The sequence below is a fragment of the Tympanuchus pallidicinctus genome, unplaced genomic scaffold (genome assembly GCF_026119805.1).
Source record: "Tympanuchus pallidicinctus isolate F22 unplaced genomic scaffold, pur_lepc_1.0 scaffold10, whole genome shotgun sequence".
Lineage (NCBI taxonomy): Eukaryota > Metazoa > Chordata > Aves > Galliformes > Phasianidae > Tympanuchus > Tympanuchus pallidicinctus.
Window position 1 is genome coordinate 5,036,998 of NW_026294619.1, and position 18,097 is coordinate 5,055,094.

An 18,097-nucleotide genomic window follows, 5' to 3' on the forward strand; every position below is an offset into this window, starting at 1 on the left:
GCATATTTGTGTGAAACTTCTCCCAGTTTATAGTGCAGGTAAGGCGTGACCTGAAAATGTCATTGTCTGCAACTGAACTGTGCATTCAGATGAGCTTCTTGGATCCCATGCCCAACAAAGCATCCTCTAGGGGTGATAGTTGCTGCCTCACTTAAAACTAAAAGGGATTCTTAGTTGTTAGCACTAAGGAAAACAGCAATAGTACCTTTCCAAAGGGATCGGTGTGATTGTTTTCTTCCAAAGTGCCAACAGCAATTTATGAGATTGCTCTGAAAATCTGAAATGTTCTGGGCAAGTACAGGTGGATTGCAAGGTCTGCTTGTGCAACAGAGGAGTAGGAAACAGAGCCAGCATGTCTCCTTGCCGGCCAAAGAACTGGAGGTTGTTTGAGGAAACTCGTACACTGACAGCAGTTCTGAGTGGTCAGGTAGCACAGCACAGAAAATGCCACCAAAGGAGTGGGCTGCATGAGAAACAAGTGGGCTTATGTCCAGGGAAGCCCAGCAGGAAAGGCTTTTTGAGCCAGTGGGCAATGACCTGCAGCCACCAAGGTCGGTGGGATTCTCAGAGATTCATATTTACTCCACTGCAATTACTTGACAAGTTGAAGATAAGGACTTGCTTATTGCTACCCACGTGACATTTATTTTAATGCAAATTGCATCACTGCATCCAAGATCAGACCAAGTTTTTAATGGATTCCCTATGGCTTTGGTTTCCTATTGACATTTTAACTTCAGGATCATATCGGGGATGATACAGACCTGTCTGGCTAAATCCTTGTCTTGGGCTCCTGTTTTGTCCAACAGTGCTACATGAGCTGTACCTTCCAATGAAATGTTGCTGATGGGGTATGTTCAGGAGCTGTGCAAGCCAAAGCTGTGTCTGTAAAAGGCAGCCATCGCACAGTACATCCATACCATAACTCACTCTGGCACTTTAAGTCATACATGTCAAGTGCTTCTGGCAGATTAGCACTGACTGTTATGGTCTTGAGAGATGTTACATTTTTTTTCACTTATATTATATGTGTGGAATCCTCACAATGAGAGTCATCAGAGTCACTGTCCCTGGAGGTGTTCAAGAAGTGTGTAGATGTAGTACAAAGGAACAGGGTTTAGTGGGCAACATTGGTGGTAGATGGATGGTTGGACCAGATGATCTTGGAGGCCCTTTCCAGCTTTGGTGATTCTGTGATTCTGTGATCACTCAAACTGGTCAAGTCATTCCAGTAAGAAAATGTTTTTCTCAGAAAAAAATAGTTTTATCCCGTGTGGAAGGCATTTATTTTCAAAACACTCTTCACATCATGTGAAGCTAGAAGTGAACAAACATACAGCCTTGGAGAGAACCACACTGCTGTCTAGCGCTAATGTAAATTGTAAGGTTATTTTGGCCTTGGAACTTACAACTGAGAGATAGGAATTACTGTTCTGTACTTCTTTATTTTAAACTTTCTATTACTTTTTTTTTTTTTTTTTCTAATGAATAATGTATGTGCTTGTTGAGAAAGGTAGGGAGCAGTCATGATTAAGAGACAAATGCAAACAAAATCCTGCTTTTTCACAGCTCACATTTTCCATCTTGGGGAAAAAAAAAATGAGGGTTTTGGTTTTTTTTCTCTACCATCAAACCCCTTTAACCTTAACATACTGTTCTTACTAGAATAGAGGGGGTAGAGAGAGAAAATGAAGATTGGGAAAGGAAAGAAGTAAAAATCCAGACAAGAAACTTTTGGCTTGTTTCCAAAGGAAGAAAGTGTTCTGTGAAAACAAAACAAAGTGAGTTCTTTGGAGAGCAAAAGAAGCCCTCAGAAAGCCTGGAGTGCTTCAAACAATACTTTGCAGGTTCTTTTTCTTACACAGCACTTGGAAGCCAAATCTAGGTTCACTGACTGCTGTCTGTATCACCTAGGTACACACACTGAGTGACATAACTTCTGCTCTGGCCTGCACCCTGGAAACCATAGCTCAGATCCAGTGGTGTAACTCTAAGGCGTGGTTGTCCAACCTTTAGACTTGCCTGGGCTGAATGAGTGAAGAGGAGTTGTCTTGGGCCACACATATGTAGTTGCTCCAAAAGTAATGCCTCCTTTTTATTTCCATGACAACAGATGCAAGGAGCACAATAACACTGTTTAATTGATTGAGCAAATTCTCAACTACAAAACACGATTTTTCCACATAGTCACCAGCTGTGCATTTTTGCCAGCAGTGAATAAGAGCCTGTGAGCCAGGCTTGTAAAAATACGTACGAGTGGAGATAACCCACTGTCACTGTTGCCACTGCTGAAACACACCACCTACCACCTCACTGTGCTCACATTCACTGTTTGGTCTTCAGAAATCTTTCAGTAAGTGTCAGTGAACACTCACTGAGGAATTCAATGACACACCTGTGCTTCATCCACACTACCATGTCAGAAGCCATTCTGTCAGAGTGTCTGTCCCTCCGCTGCCATCTGTCACAAAGCAACCAAGTGTAATGGAATATTAGTAGGAAGGTTCAACCTCTACTGCTATACCATTTACATCTGCCTTTGACACTGTGGGAAACATGATGAAAAAGCAGGCATTAATCTTAGAGCAGATATATAGTTAATATATATAAGTAACAGGTGGGACAAGTCTGCTCTAGGGGCTGCCATTTTAGGAAGGACAAAGGCCAATCATCAGATTCTGGGAGCAGCCTGGAAGCTGTGGGAAGTGCTGCCCCTAAGCAGGATGCACCAAGGGACACCCAAAATGTTTAGCTGAGTTTTACACAGCTAGGTATTCTTATTGACCTAGAATACTTTGTAGCTATATCTATTCAGCTATAATGATGGAGATGGTAATAAAAACCTGCAATTCAAGGAATCTATTCTGAGGCCAAGAAGAACCTGTTCTTGCCTGTCTACTTGTGCATAACCAGATGCCTTTTGAGGGCTTTTATTTCGCGTCTTCGTGCACTGAGCCTCAGCTAGGAGGAAGATATGCAATGGCAAAGGTGGGAGACCCTTTTGTGAACTTTTTATGGCATCAGCTAGTTTGGGGAACAAACCTTAGGTAGATAGAGTAGGAAGCCATAGCAGTGGTAGCAGTGTGGTGGAGATCAAGGGAATGCAGCACAGGATGAGGTGAAATAGGTAGATAGTAAACCAGTGTGGGATAGATCAAGTAGCAAAGCAGCAGTTTAGAAGGAGACTGACAGAGCTTTAAGAGCAGCAGTCCTGGGTGATGCTTTAGATAACTGTTTTGAATGTAATAGCTTCATTTTCTTCTCTTGTTTAGTATTTCCTTCAGCTGGACAACAAGGTATTGCTGTTAGTGAACCACAGGAGTGCTTCCAGCTCTTTATCTTCCTAAACTGAAAAAAGTGGGGGAGATCAGAAGCTGAAGGAAAGAAAGAGCCAGCACAGCACAGCTGAGCAGGGCAGCACAGTGCAGAGCAGCAGGTAGAGGCCTTGTTTGTTGACCTGGTTTCCAGGGAAAGCTTGTGCCTGCCCTTGGAGAAGAGGGAGGTGGGGAGCTGTTGGAGTAGAATGGCAAGGAGAGGACTGCAATGGCAACACACTGATTGAGTTTTCCTTCTGTCCATACACAAGAAGGGCATCAACCTTCCTTTCCTTAATCATTTCTGAATGCGTATTGTAAGCTATGGAACCAGAGGACCTCCCACTTACACCATTCAGACATGGGATGCGATGCTCAGACTGAATCGCGTTCTCTAGTGGACTCTCGGTTACTGCCGTTTTGTATACGTCTTTTCCTGAACTGATGCGTTTTTCTGCTAATTCTTCAACGGGCGGATGAACAGTTTTTGCAGTTTTCTCCATCCTCTCCTCTCTCTCTCTTTTTCGGTGCCCGCTCCCGGCCTCAGCCACCTCCCCCCTCCGTTTCCCTACCCCAGTTCCCTGCGTCCCCCACTCACCCCAGAGTGGGACCCCAGAGGCCGGCCGCGCCGCCCCTACTCCGCCACACACGTGCTCTTCTCCCGCCACAGCCCTCCCACCTCCCTCTTCCCATTGGTCGGCCTGCCCGGGAGAAGGAGGTCTCGTCCAATGAGAGAGCGGTATGCAGTCCCGCCTCCGAAGCGCCAGCGAATGGGCTTTAAGAGCCGCGCGGCGGGCCGGCGGTTGGAGGTGCCTTTGGGGAGGGAGGTGACTTCTCAGCCTCCTGCGCCGGCATGGCGGGGCTGCGGGGGGCCCGGCCCGCGAGGAGTGGCCCCGGCTGCTGCTGGGCTCTGCCCACCGGGCTGCTGTGTGCCTACGGCTTCTTTTGCAGCGTGCGGCCCTCGGAGCCCTTTCTCACCCGTTACCTGTTGGAGCCGCACAAAAACCTCAACGAGACGCAGGTACTGGGCTGCTCGGGACCGGGTGCCCACTCTTAATTTCTGATCGCTGTGGGGTGACCGCCATCTCTTCTCCTCCTCCTTCCTCAGGTGTTCAACGAGATCTACCCAGTGTGGACGTACTCGTACCTGGCACTGCTGTTCCCTGTGTTCCTGGCTACGGACTACCTGCGCTACAAGCCTGTGGTGCTGCTGCAAGGCCTGAGCCTCATCGTCACCTGGTTCTTGCTGCTTTATGCCCAAGGGCTGCGTGCCTTCCAGCTCCTTGAGTTCTTCTATGGGATGGGCACCGCCACAGACATTGCCTACTACTCCTATATCTACAGCGTGGTGGATGTGGATCTGTACCGCAAGGTCACCAGCTACTGCCGCAGTGCCACACTGGTGGGCTACACGGTGGGCTCTGTGTGTGGGCAGCTTCTTGTGTCCCTAGCAGGGTGGTCCCTCTTCAGCCTCAATGTCATCTCCTTGACCTCCATCTCTGTTGCCTTTGGCACAGCGTGGTTCCTGCCGATGCCAAGGAAAAGCCTTTTCTTCCACCATGCCGCCACTCAGCCCTTCAGCTTGGAGATGAAGGTCATGGATTGTAAGAATGGGGCCATCGTGCAGGACCAGCCCGGTGTGCCAAGAGTGCCTGGATGGGAGGATGAGGTCAAAATGCCCTTAAACAGGGAGGGACATTCGGCAGAGAAAAAGGTGAGCTCCATCCTCCGTGCGCCTCATTTATTTGTGTACGCAGGTGCAATATCCAACAGCAAAAAGCATCCCTTCACCTACCCCACTTCCTTAATTATGGCACAGGCAAATCTTTTCCTGGTTTCCTCTTTCTGATTGAGCTTAGTAGGCTGATCTTTGATTTTTCTGAAGTCACTCTGCACCTATCACAGGGCTTTGGTTAGATCTCTCTGGCTGTCAAATCTCTATCCAATGTTACAAGGTGTATCTCAGGGTGCTGAAAGTCCTGTGCTTGTCCAAATGCTGTGTTCACTTCTAGATATGCCTATGACTCTCAGAGGAAAGAAACTGATCTTTCTGTACCCATGTCTTGAATGCTTTTGCTTCTTTGAATATTATGCAAACTGCAGTAATACGCATGTAGCAATTGGTTTCTGTCTTATGATCCTGGAAGGGAACTGCTCCAGGAAGGGAGCTGTGGTAATCCTGGAAAGCATTTACAGACTGGTGCTGGATATTTTGCAGGGGATACCTTTGGTGTTCAGTTTAGTGCATTCCAGTTGTGCACCACAGTTGGTGCTAGCAGTGCCCCAGCTGCTGCAGGCCTGTGACCTCCAGCACAGTCAGCCGGGGGGGGGGGGGGCTCCCAGCTGAAGGCTGTTACACTTGTTTGCAGCTTGTTGAGATGTGTGAGAATCTGTGGTGGTACAGGGTAGACTTGGGGCCCTGAGGAGAGTCAGCACTGCTCCTAGCCGTGAGAAGTCATGCTTCTTTGAGAACAGGGCACAAGGTAGGCATGTCTGCTGCTTCAGGCAGCTGAGGTGTGATTCATCCTCACAAGCAAGCCAGTCCCTAGAGCAAGAGGAATGGAGAGTTGGGCTTACATTTATTTAATTTAGAGATGGGTTGTGTTATTCCTGTGTGTGTCAGGGCTGGGGTTTGCTTGCTAACGAGGGAGCTTTATGCCCTAGCAGCCAGGCAGCTGTGGTTTGGGCACAACTTGCACATACCCCATTGCTGAGTTGGCAAGGGGAAAATGAAATGCTGGATAGAGTCTTTTGTTTTCTTTTCTTAAGGAAGTGATGTATATATCTTTATCTTGCTCTGCCTTCTGTTGGAAAGGAAGGGCAGCAGCATGGCACCTCAGTGGTGTTTGCACGTGCTTCTGCAGATTTTCTGCTTTTAGGGCCGGAGTGGCTTTGCTGAGGAGATTAAAAGCAAGACTATATTTATCCATGTTCTACTTGCCTGAATATTTGTTAAACAGGACTGAAATTCAGTGCCAATAAATGACAGGATTAACATCACCTTTCTGCCCCTTCTATTTATCTGACTCCCACCCCCTACTGCCAGGGACAGGGCTGCTCCAGAACTCGTGCTGGGGAAGGTGGGGGGGCAGGGGGTAGGAGGGAGAGGGGGAAGGAATTCAGTACCAGCCTGGGGTTGGGTCACACCAGGTGCCAAAATCTGAGAGGCACTGCTGCCTGGCTGCAGCCTTAATTAAGGTAATGGCAAGCACATTTGATGAATGTACCATTATTTGCACTACCACTAATGTACAGAAGCACTGCCAGGAGGGATAGGGAGGAGGGGAGGGGCTGATGGGGCCTTTCCTGCTTATCAGGCATAAGTCTGTCAAGATTGCAAATCAGAGTCTGCAGTGTGTGACGGTCACAGATACTGTTTTTTTTTCCTGCACCTGACTGCATGCTTTGTGTGCTGACCTCTTCTCACGTTGTTCTGATGGACTTTGCAGAAGCAGTGTCTGTGCAGAGTAAGCATCTTGCCTTTGGCAAAGCACTGAAGGGACCATGTACTATTAAATAATGATGCTCAGAAATTGGTGCTACTTTGAGAAGTGTAAAAGGGGAGCTTAGGACAGAGTGAGATCACAGCCTTTATTGGGGATTTCAGTGGAGACATCTCAAAATGAGACTTGTGGTTTGAAGGGAAGCAGTGCTGTGCCATGGCTGTGTGTGCAGAAGTTCACACTGGCAGGTCTCCCTGCAGGGAGTTTCAGCTCATGGGGCTGGTGATGCAGCTGGGATCAGGGTCTTGACTGAATCACATTCCATGTGAATTAATTGCTGCTCAGGCTGATGTGAGAAGGGTGGACTTTGCAAGCAGCTCTGGCTGCAAAGTGAATGCGTGCTTGCTTCCTCTGCTGATTTGGAACAAAGTGGTGAGGTATGTTATCCCTAAGATTCATTGCTTAAATTTTGTTTCTGACCACTTTCTGGGTCTTTTCCTCTTCCTTTTCCCTTTTGTGTTCTTTCTTGTGTTCTTTCTAGAAAGATCTGGAAGAGAAAGGTTCACTCCTGCCTCATTCCTTTTGTCAAAGAACTTCTATGTGCAAGAATTGTCATTTGTGATGGTGTCTGATGGAAAGACCTTTCATTCTTTTTAGATCCTCAGACAATACCTCTCTTCTAAGAGCACTGACTGACATTAACAGGGATAGAGAGTGGTGCAATGGTACTGCTTCGTTGAATTCTTAACCCCTGAATACTGGATTAAGGAAAATTGACTTTTATTTGCGAGGAGAAATATTTTTAAAAATACTGTTACTTGAATTCTTTCTATGCTGATCCAAATTCAACCAGACTTGCTGGGATTTAATAAATGAGCTGTCAGTGATGCTTTTGCCTTTGAGGAATGACTGACTTCTGATCTTGTTCCCTCAAAGTGGTTGTTGTCCCTAGTCTCTTCTCTCTGTTATCTGTCAGTATTGCTCATGTAACGCTTCTGGTAACCAGCAGTTACTGCTCTGTAATGAAAGACAAATGAGGAGGGAGGGTGCTTGTGACTGAGACCTTCCATCCCATGTAAGGAATCAGCACTTACATTAGTTACCTGGTTAGGGCAGGGATCAGCTCCTGGGACCTCTGTGTGATAAGGAATCCTTGTTCATTGCTTGGTGCAACTTTGTGTCTTAAAGTGGTTCTGTTACTCCTCAGTGACCAGACCTCTTGGAAGCTATAATTTTGCAGAGCAGCCTGAAGTATTTATAGACTAACATTTATCTTTCCCTCCCTCTCCAACTTACGCAGGAGCAGAAAGTAGATGCCTCAGAAGTGCTCAAGGATCTCTGGCGGGACTTCCTGCAGTGCTATTCCTCTCGGACCATGCTGTGCTGGTCAGTCTGGTGGGCGCTGTCTACCTGTGGCTACTTCCAGGTCATCAACTATGTTCAGGGCCTGTGGGAGATGGTGCTGCCTTCTCAAAGCACAGAGATCTACAATGGTGGTGTGGAGGCAGCCTCAACGCTGCTAGGTAAGCTGCTAATGTAGCTCCTGCTCTGCTGTGAAAAATGTCTTATGTCCCTGAGTGTCACCAAAGCGCACTTTGGACATGTCTTATATTCCTCTATACATGCGGGAGAGGGAATTTCTGCACTTGAGATGAGTCTTCCATGACATGCATGATGCAGTACTCAGCGCTGAGTTTGCTTTGTGAAGCTCTAATTCTTGTAATCCAGTGCATAGGTATTTAAAGGAGCATCATGAGTCAGTTGTTCTGAAAGACTTGGCAGAAGGCTCCAGGCATCTGGCTGCCTCTTCTTGGCTGCCACTGTAGCTACAGGCTTAAAGCAGTTGGGATGGTCGTTGTTTTAGCCACTCAAAGCCAGGGTAAAGGTTCTTTACATTTACTGCTTTTCCTCTGGCAGTGTAGGGAACATATGAAAGTTTCCTGTACACATGCAGTGTGCAGTGAATTGCCATATAGTCATTTCAGCACTGTTAAGAAGAAAGGCTACTTAAGATGAAGTGTCTCTTGACTTGAAAGGGCCAAGATGGTCGGTCAGCACACAAACTTGTCTAATAAGTTGCTTAATACTGTTTCATTATCAGTACTAGGACAATACCTTTTTAATGTAGCTAACTTATCCTTCCAGAGGCTTTTTAGATGTTGCTGTAATATATTCCTTTTCTTTGATGGAACTTTGTTCTAACCATCTCCTATGCACGGTACTTTCTTGGGGGCAGAAGAAATCATGGTATCCCAACAAACAAGCTTGAAATCTGTCTTTGGCATGCTCAGCCCTATCTTGGAGTTTGGTGGGAGGCTCTGTCTGTTTTATAGCTTTAGAAGCTTATCTAATGTGTTAACTGGGTTTGAACCAGTCAGCAACTTAATTCTTGAGTTTTTGACCATTGAGTTTTTGGGCTCGGGTGAACCTGATGAGATTCAACATGGCGAAGTGCAGAGTTGTGCACTTGGGCTGGAGGAATCGCAGGCATCCATACAGATTAGAAGGAGCGGTCCTTGAGAGCAGCCCTATGGAGAAGGACCTGGGGGTCTTGATAGATGAAAAACTTAACATGAGTCAGCAGTGTGCCCTTGTGGCTTGGAAGGCAAATGGTATCCTGGCCTCTTATTGAAAGAGGGATGGCCAGCAGGGGCAGGGAGGTGATTGTCCCCTTCTACTCTGCTCTTGCGAAGCCCCATCTGGAATACTGCATCCAAGTGTGGAGCCCCCAGTACAAAAAAGACAGAGAGCTGTTGGAGAGGGTCCAGAGGAGAGCCACAAAGATGATCAGGGGACTGGAGCACCTCCCCTATGAGGACAGGCTGAGGGAGTTGGGCCTGGAGAAAAGAAGGCTGTGGGATGACCTCATTGCAGCCTTTCAGTACCTAAAGGGAGCCTACAAACAGGAGGGGAATCAACTCTTTGAAAGGGTAGGTAACTGCAGGATGAGGGGAAATGGTTTTCAGTTGAGGGAGGGGAGATTTAGGTTGGATGTCGGGGGAAGTTCTTTACAGAGAGAGTGGTGAGGTGCTGGAACAGGCTGCCCAGAGAGGTTGTGGATGCCCCGTCCCTGGAGGTGTTCAAGGCCAGGTTGGATGGGGCCCTGGGCAGCCTGGTCTAGGATTAAATGGTGAGGTTGGTGGCCCTGCGTGTGGGTGGGGGGGGTTGGAGATTCATGATCCTTGAGGTCCCTTCCAACCCTGTGATTCTGACTACTAAAGAGCTTTCTTTGAATGTCACTTAAATAGCATGTGGTGATATGCCTTCACAGCATGATACCGTGGCTCTTATTTTAGTTATTTTTATTTGTCTTCCACTGCTATCCTGCCTTGGCCTCAGGAGAGAAAATAATTGGTAACAAGGGAAAGAAGTTGCCAGTTCAGTCAGTGTCTGGGTGCAGAAATAAGAAGTCACCATCATCTTCTTACTTCAACTGGAGAATGCTCTGTAAAGTAAGGGCATCTTCAGAGGGAAACTGTCAGGTTCTGAGATGTCTTTACTAAGCATCTAAATTTATTGTGTTAAGGGGGGTATAATGTAGGCAGATTAAAAAAATAAAAATAAATGGTATAAATATGGAAATAATTCTTCAAATCTTTGAGATTGAGATCCCAGGTGGCCAAGAGGACCAACAGCATCCTGGCCTGCATTAGAAATACTGTGGCCAGGAGGAACGGGGAGGTGATCATCCCTCTGTACTCAGCTCTGGTGAGGCTGCACCTTGAGCACTGTGTTCAGTTTTGGGCCACTCACTACAAGACATTGAGGCCCTGGAACATGCCCTGAGAATGGCAACAAAACTGGTGAGGGATTTGGGAGCACAAATCTTATGAGGAGCAGCTGAGGGAGCTGGGATTGTTCAGTCTGGAGAGGAGGAGGCTCAGGGGAGACCTCATTGCACTGTACAACCTCCTGAAGGGAGGCTGTGATGAGGAGGGGTTTGGCCTCTTCTCCCAGGCAAAAAAAAAAAAAAAAAAAAAAAACACCCAGGATCTGAGGAAATGGCTACAAGTTGTGCCAGAGGAGATTAGAAATAAAGATAAACTTTTCCTCTCAGAGCGGACGGGCATTGGAATAGCCTGCCCAGGGAGGCGGTGGAGTCGCTGGCAGTGTTCGAGAGGTGACTGGATGAGGAGCTGTGAGATATGGGTCAGTGCTTGTGGTAGCAGTGGTAATGGGAGCAGGGTTGGACTAGATGATCTTATAGGTCCTTTCCAACCTTATGGTTCTATGATTCTATGCTTATCAAATCCTGTAAACAATGGCCTTAAAAAAGGTAGTTTCACTCAACTCAGGCAAAGCTACATTTTTTATTTTTTTTTTTTTCCTCTCTGATATCTTTTCTGCAAAGGGCTGAGTCATTTTGGGAGATGTTTTCAGAAAACGAATTAGCTTCTCTCTTGGAACCACTCATAAAAGAGAACCAAAAAATTCTTCTGCTTAATACAGACTTAGTACTTGGAACAAGTGAAGATAAGTAATCTCAGCTGAAAGCTTTCAGTAACCTAGACAGTGGGATTGAGTGCGCCCTCAGAGAGCGTGCAGGTGACACCAAGCCGAGTGATGTGACAGAATGGAAGGATGCCATCCAGAGAGACCTGGACAAGCTTGAAAGGCAGGAGGGTGTGAACCTAATGAGTTTCAATAAGGCCAGGTGCAAGAGGCGTTGCACTTGGGTCAGAGTGATCTCAAGTATGTATACAGACTGAGAGAAGAACTCAGAGTAGCATTGAGGAGAAAAATTTGAGGGTCTTGGTGGATGAAAAACTGGACAAATATGTGCTTGCAGCTTGAAAGGCCAGCTGTATCTGTGGGCTACACCAGAAGAGGGGTAGCTAGCAGCAAGAGGGAAGCGATTGTCCCCCACTGCCCTGCCCTCATGAGGCCCCATCTGGAGTAGTGCATCCAGGGCCATGAAGTCCTGAAGGCTGGAGCAGCTTTCTTGCAAAGACAAGCTAAGAAAGCTGGGCTTGTTCACCCTGGGGAAGAGAAGACTCTGGAGACCTCTTTGTATCCTTCTAGCACTTGAGAAGCATTTATAATCAAGAGGAAGGCAAACTTTTTCCATGGTTTGATAGTGATGGAACAAGAGGGAATGGTTTTCAACTAAAAGAGGGGAGATCTAGATTAGATGTTGGGAGAAGGTTTTTACTCAGAGAGTGGTAAGGCACTGGCGCAAGCTCAGAGGAGTTATGGATGCCCCATTCCTAGGGGTGTTTAAAGCCAGGCTGAACATGACCCTGGGCAACCTGATTTAGTGTCTGATTTGGTGGTTTGCAGCTGCCTACATCAGAAGAGTTTGAACTAGATGATCTACAAAATGATCTTTTGCAATCCGAGCCATTCTGTGATTTTTATGTATAACAGGACTAGAGGAATCTGAGATGATCATCTAATAACCTGACTTTCTAGGCAGTAATGCATATGCTCTCACTTCTATTTTCCAGTTTGAATGTATTTATGAGCAGTTTATTTCTGACTTCACATAAAGGCTATGTTTTTGACGAAAGCTTCTCATTTTGGCCTATCTGTAGATGTTCTTTACCATGGGCCAGTGCTGCCAAGCTTTTGCACGTATTGTTTAGTACATTTGAGCTCATCTCACTGGCCCCTCTTTGCACCAACTTTGTATCATATCTGATTTGAGTTGCCTTCTTTTTGAAGATGGATGACGAGAACAGCACTCAGCTTTATTCAAGGAGCCCTTGATCTTGTAGAAGAACATGAATGCACTTCACTTCTCTCTCTTTACTGAAAATCTCTGATCTCTGTCCTGGTGCATCCCAGATTTCATCTGCTGTTGTCATGGATCTTAGTCATCCTGTGATCAGTTATGAGCAATGTCTGTTTACCTTCACATAACATGCTGCTGCTATCCCTGCCTGTACATGTGCTGCTCTGCAGAAGGATTTGAATAGAGCATAGTGACTTATGTGTCTCTCATTTCCTGTCCTTTGTGACATATTATTCTTTCTAGTCAGGTCAACTGACCATTTAGCCAAATCTATGCAGTTTCTTAGGGTTGTGGCAGACCTTCATCAGACTGGGATGTCAAAACACTGGATCAGCTATATGTGTCTAATTGCTGGACACAGGTTGTATATATTATAATCAGGTACTGGACTGGTATAACCTTGAGCATTATTGGAAATACAACTTTGAGTTGTTCCTAGATCCCCAGACTGAGACACTGAATGCCTCCTTCCAAATCTCAAAATTAATGAGATGATGAAAAGAAGACTCTAGGACTCTTTTTGCATATTAGTGTTTCTCTGCTAGGGAGAGCCGGGCTTTCAGGGAGCAAAATGTCAGTCAGGTAGTGTCACAGCAGGCACTGGGAAGAAGAGTTTTGGTTGGGGTGAATATTTTCTTTCTCCAAGGCAAAAAGAACTACCTTTTCTAGTCTGCAAGATTATTGTGAGATCTGACAGGATTGCAGATGTATGCCCCTGACAAAAAGAGCCTCTGTGTTTTGAGATTTTTTTCTAAGAGAACAGTCCAGTTGAGAGCTACAAAGCCTAGATGTTGCAGTGTAGAACTTCTGTATGGTGATCAAATGCTGAATACAATCCTGTTTTTCAGAGCTTTCCAGTAAGCCTCCCTTTATCAGTATGCTGTTTGTCTAGTTCTAGCAGCAGTATTACAGTATTGGTTGCTCTTTCACTTGTTTGCAAAACAAAGCCTATTTTGAATAGGAATTTTCTTGTAATAGATATCTTGACTTCTTAGTAGTTACAGCTGTGACAGTGCATGAAATGCACCTTGCCTGCAGTTTGAGAAGTGCATATTTCATGCTACCCATCTTGGGATCTGTCCTGTTCCATCTCCACTTTTCTAAAATCCAGCAGGATCTGCAGACCTGTTCTAGTTATAAAGGATTTTTTGTGCACAGTCAGTGGTAAGATTTTCTTTTTTATGGCCTCAATAGTTTGTAATGAAATTTTGTCATTTTAGATCTGGATTTGATTCCGTGCTCTCACTTAATGAGCCCAGTGGGAAGATGACAGTAAGAGTACGTTTTCCTGCCTCCTAAATGAGAGTTCTAGCAGCTGCCTATCAAAGTAGGTATACACCCAGTGAATGCAGACCCTGAAGCACCACAGCACTGTTAACAGGGTGCTTCTGTAAAGCAGTGCTTACATTTCTGTTGCCTACTTGACAACACTTCTATGATCAGAGCAACTATGTTCTGAGTCACAAGGTTGCTGTGCTTATGAAGCCAGGCAGGAGATTTCAGTAGGAGTCATCTCACTGACCTATTTTGTTTTTCCCCATTAGCATAAATAGGAGCTAAGGTGTGTGCATAAGTATCTTCCATTTCACTTGTGTTTAGGTAGTAGAGGCCATACGACTAATACTGTGTCCAAATTGTTCCAAGTGCAGTAACTAATAGTTATGCTTTCCTTCCCTTCACAGGAGCTGTTGCAGTATTTGCTGTGGGTCATATAAAAACATCCTGGGCCATGTGGGGTGAAGTGGCACTTGCCCTGTTCTCCTTTCTTATTGCTGCTGCTGTATATATTATGAACACTGTTCACAACATCTGGGTGTGCTATGCATCTTATGTTGTCTTCAGAATTATTTACATGCTGCTAATCACAATAGCAACGTAAGTGTATATTTTTTTAATGTAAATTACTCTCAAGACTATAACTGATGTGAAAGCTGACCTATTTTCTATGTAAGCAGTGTCTCACCTTGATTCAGGAAATCTGTTGCAAGGGTTTGTGTTCTGATTCAAGTTGGAAACTGTGGCACAGCGGTGTGTATTTTGCTGAAAGTGTGCCCAAGCTCAAATGGTGTTATTTAAAAAATATTTTTAAATATTTAAAAATATATTTTTCTGAATGTTTAAATATTAGATTGCCCTGGCAAGAAGCAGTATTTCTGTAAACATGGCAGGGGTGAAGTGTTAGCCATGAGGAGAGGACAGTACTTTATCCATATTATGGGGTCAGTTTTCCCTAACATATACTGGAGAAGACTTCTTTAGTGTTACCTCCTTGCTTTGAGGAGGTAAACGCAGCTGTTGTTGAGCTTATACCCAATGCTGTGTGACAGCCCAGGTACTTTGGAGGGGAGATGGTGAAACTGGTAACTGCAAAGGGATCCTGAACTCCTGTTCAGGATTGTGCAGGAGGCCACGGCCCACACTGAGGTAGGTTGATGCTTAGAGGCCAGCAGTTTTTGAGATTAGAGGGCATTGTACCTGTTCAGACTGCATCAGACAGAGCTGCTTCAATAAGACTGAAACCCACAAGCTTCCCAAAGTATCTGTAGCTTCTTATATGTCTCTGGAGTCTCCACTAGTCTGATCCTAGTTAGACAAGTATACTACTAGTGCAAGCTAATTTAGCTGTAGAGAACATGTAGCTCCTCCATTGCCTAGTTATACAGAGATGTTCCTCCTAGTCTTACATTTCCCTCCTTCTTCCCCATTTTTATGTTTCTGTCCATCCCTGTCTCTCCAGGTTTCAGATTGCTACAAATCTCAGTGTGGAGCGGTATGCTCTGGTGTTTGGGGTCAACACATTCATTGCCTTAGCACTTCAGACTTTACTCACATTAATTGTCGTGGATGCCAGTGGGCTTGGATTGGACATCTTCACTCAGGTTTGGCAGACTTTTTTCTTTACTGATGGGAGGGAGGAATGCAAAACTAGGCTATGAAGTCTCTCAGCCACCAGTTTCTGGGGCAAGGGTTTGCTGATAAAGAAATGCTTACTAATTCCTGATCTTTAAGAATAAGGAAGCTCATGAATTAACCTTCTTACGTGTTTAGTAACTGTTTTGTTTAGTCACTTTTTCCTTCTCTTCTCTGCAGTTCATGATTTATGCATCGTATTTTGCGGCTATCTCCCTGGTGTTCTTGGGCAGTGGTTTATACAGTATTATGAGAGCTCACAGAAGACAAGAGCGGGTGCGGAGCAGGTCTCCTGAAAGCTGTTAGTGCACCACGTGAAGACTGTGTGGCTACATATGAAGACAGAGATCTGTTTTTAATCTCTGCCTTTTCTTCCCAAGGCAGTCATCTTGATGGTACTTGGTCCATATTTATACTATATTAGTAGTACACTTTAAAAGGTAAATGTATTAGGTCTTACGTAAGTAAGAACAAATATCTTCTTTCTAAAATGCCTTTTGTTCTTCTGTTGCATGTTTGGGATGCGCAATGAAGAACAAATTTCAAAAAAATGGAAGCCTTGGGACGTTTTAGTCTAAGGCTGTGCATCTGGAGGCTGCTGTAGGAAAGGCAGCTTTAGGATTGCCTGGTCAGCCACTGTTCTTGTTGTTAAGATGCTGCTGCATAACGGGTGTGTTCAAAGACTTCTTTCTGCAGAGACTTGGGCCCAGGAGAGGCGGTGGCCTTAGGCCTGTGCTCTGCAGCATGGTTCTCACAGTGCCTGCCCTGTGATGCTGGTTACTTTGTTTTGAAGTCTCTGACACTAAGATTTCTGCATACGCACATGCTTCCTTCAGTTGTTTGTACTGTTTCTGCTGCTTGTCTCCTATCTTTGCTGTCAGATTTTTACTATAGTTGATAGCATTGCCTCTCTAAAAGCCTAACTGTGTCCTGGGGCAACTTGTGGCAGCCCTGAATTGCTCTCCGTGATGCTACTTCTGCTGTGAAGGCCTGTGCCCAAGGGAATGTAAAGCTGTAGGGGAGCCCAAGAGGGATCCATTTTCAAGTGGATTAGGTGCTAGTCTGCAGAACCACTTGATGTCCTTGCCTTTGTCCTCAAGGGTTGCAGATTGTTGCAATTGTATGAGTCACTGATTCATAACCCTGATGGCTGGGCTATCTCAGTGGGATGGTGGATATGAGTGCATCATCAGAGGAGGAAGGTGACTTGCAAGATTTTAGACTGTTCTGTGTAACCTCAGAATTGTGACTGCCGTTACTGTATTTACTTCAGTTACTGTATTTAACAGATGAACTCTTGAGAAATACTGATTACTGCTCTGTCACTCCTTCCCATTTTAAAGCGCCTTTGTTTCTGGTGGGTCTGCATCACTAGTTCTGCCTCATTTTTTCCACTTAAGCAAAAAGAAAAGAATATTTGTGGGAGAAATGTTTTATTTTCTTTGGTCTGGACAATTTGGGTCTTGCCTCATAGCTGATTTTTAAAATAATTTATTTGTTCCAAATTGCTTCAGCACTGGTGAGGAGTTACACAGAGCTGTCCTAGACCTGGGCACCTGGGTACTCAGGCACCATAACCAGCACAGCACTGTGGGCATGTCCTGCAAATTGTCCCTGTTGCTGTGCAGGTTGTGGTTTTAAGCATATGGGAGAACTGGCAAGGGAGAACATGTTGTACAGTCTGCTTCTTTTCCATGCCTACTCCTTGTGCAGCTGGAGTTATTCCAGTCAGCCTTGAAGAGGCAGCTTCATTTTATTGCCTGGTCTGTCTTGTGCTGTGGAGAACTCATAGCTTTTTCTCTCCTGCCTGGAAGAGGTACAGCCATTCTCATCATTTGTGTGAGCCTTAGTCTTAACCACACAAAATGAATGACTAACACATTTGAGATTATGCTCTCTGGGGTCTGTGGAGCTCTTCCAGGTTGGCTGTGCCAGGAGATGCACTCTCCAGAGCTTCATAGTACCAGCGGCCCACCTCCTGAAGTGTCTTCAGGGTTCAGCTGTAGTGACACTGAAATGCATAAATTTAACTGCCTTATCCTGAAATAGAAACTTGAAGCCACCTATGTATACGTTCCCTTCTTTAATGTATTAAAAAAAATCTGAAGCTGTGAAATCTAGCTGACAGGGTGTCTTGAGAAAGGAGTAGAAAGAGTATCTCCTGTCCTTTGGACTCCTTAGCCTGATGACAGCTGTGACATGAGATGAGGCATGGATACATGGCACTTGTATCAAGTGACTGAAAGAAGCAGCTCAATTTTACTGTTTTTATTACAGAGAATAAGTGTTTGATGGGGAGCAACACAGTTATTAAAAAAAAAAAAAAGTCAAATAGTTATGAGTTACAGCAGTAACAATGACTTTTTTTCTACAAAAGTAATGAAATTGTAATAGAGCAGCATGTTACACTGTGTACATCTTCAGGCCTGTCAAAGTATGAAGGCTATGGATGTTCTTATGTTGTGCTGCTGGTGTGGTGATGAAATGCCAGTGACTAACTGCAGCTGTACACAGACTTACTGATGCCTATGAAATTCTGCAAACATGTTGATACTGTGGGTAGGACCCATTCACCTTGTTTCTAATTTAATAGGTATTTTTGTTAAATAAAAATTTTTCAAGATACCATGTGTGGTCAATGTCTTTCTATTCTGATATCTTGCTAATCCATGGTGTTGCTGCCATTAATGTTTTCA

The 18,097-nt window shown here is 45.1% G+C and overlaps 1 protein-coding gene across 1 annotated transcript; it reads left to right on the plus strand.

Moving 5' to 3' along the window:
* The first annotated feature begins 4,133 nt into the window (after nt 1–4,133).
* Nucleotides 4,134–18,027, plus strand: SLC19A2 (solute carrier family 19 member 2). Its single transcript, XM_052665164.1, has 6 exons — nt 4,134–4,335; nt 4,423–5,028; nt 8,058–8,280; nt 14,174–14,366; nt 15,229–15,370; nt 15,582–18,027. Exons 1-6 carry the CDS (start codon nt 4,168–4,170, stop codon nt 15,705–15,707), a joined length of 1,458 nt encoding a protein of 485 aa, XP_052521124.1. The 5' UTR covers nt 4,134–4,167; the 3' UTR covers nt 15,708–18,027.
* The last annotated feature ends 70 nt before the right edge of the window (nt 18,028–18,097 follow it).

Excerpts from the sequence above, each read along its gene's own strand:
- SLC19A2 (XM_052665164.1), top strand. The coding sequence starts at position 4,168 with ATGGCGGGGCTGCGGGGGGCCCGGCCCGCGAGGAGTGGCCCCGGCTGC. Across the intron at positions 5,029-8,057 it reads GACATTCGGCAGAGAAAAAG|GAGCAGAAAGTAGATGCCTC; the intron begins GTGAGCTCCATC and ends CAACTTACGCAG. Across the intron at positions 15,371-15,581 it reads GATTGGACATCTTCACTCAG|TTCATGATTTATGCATCGTA; the intron begins GTTTGGCAGACT and ends TCTTCTCTGCAG.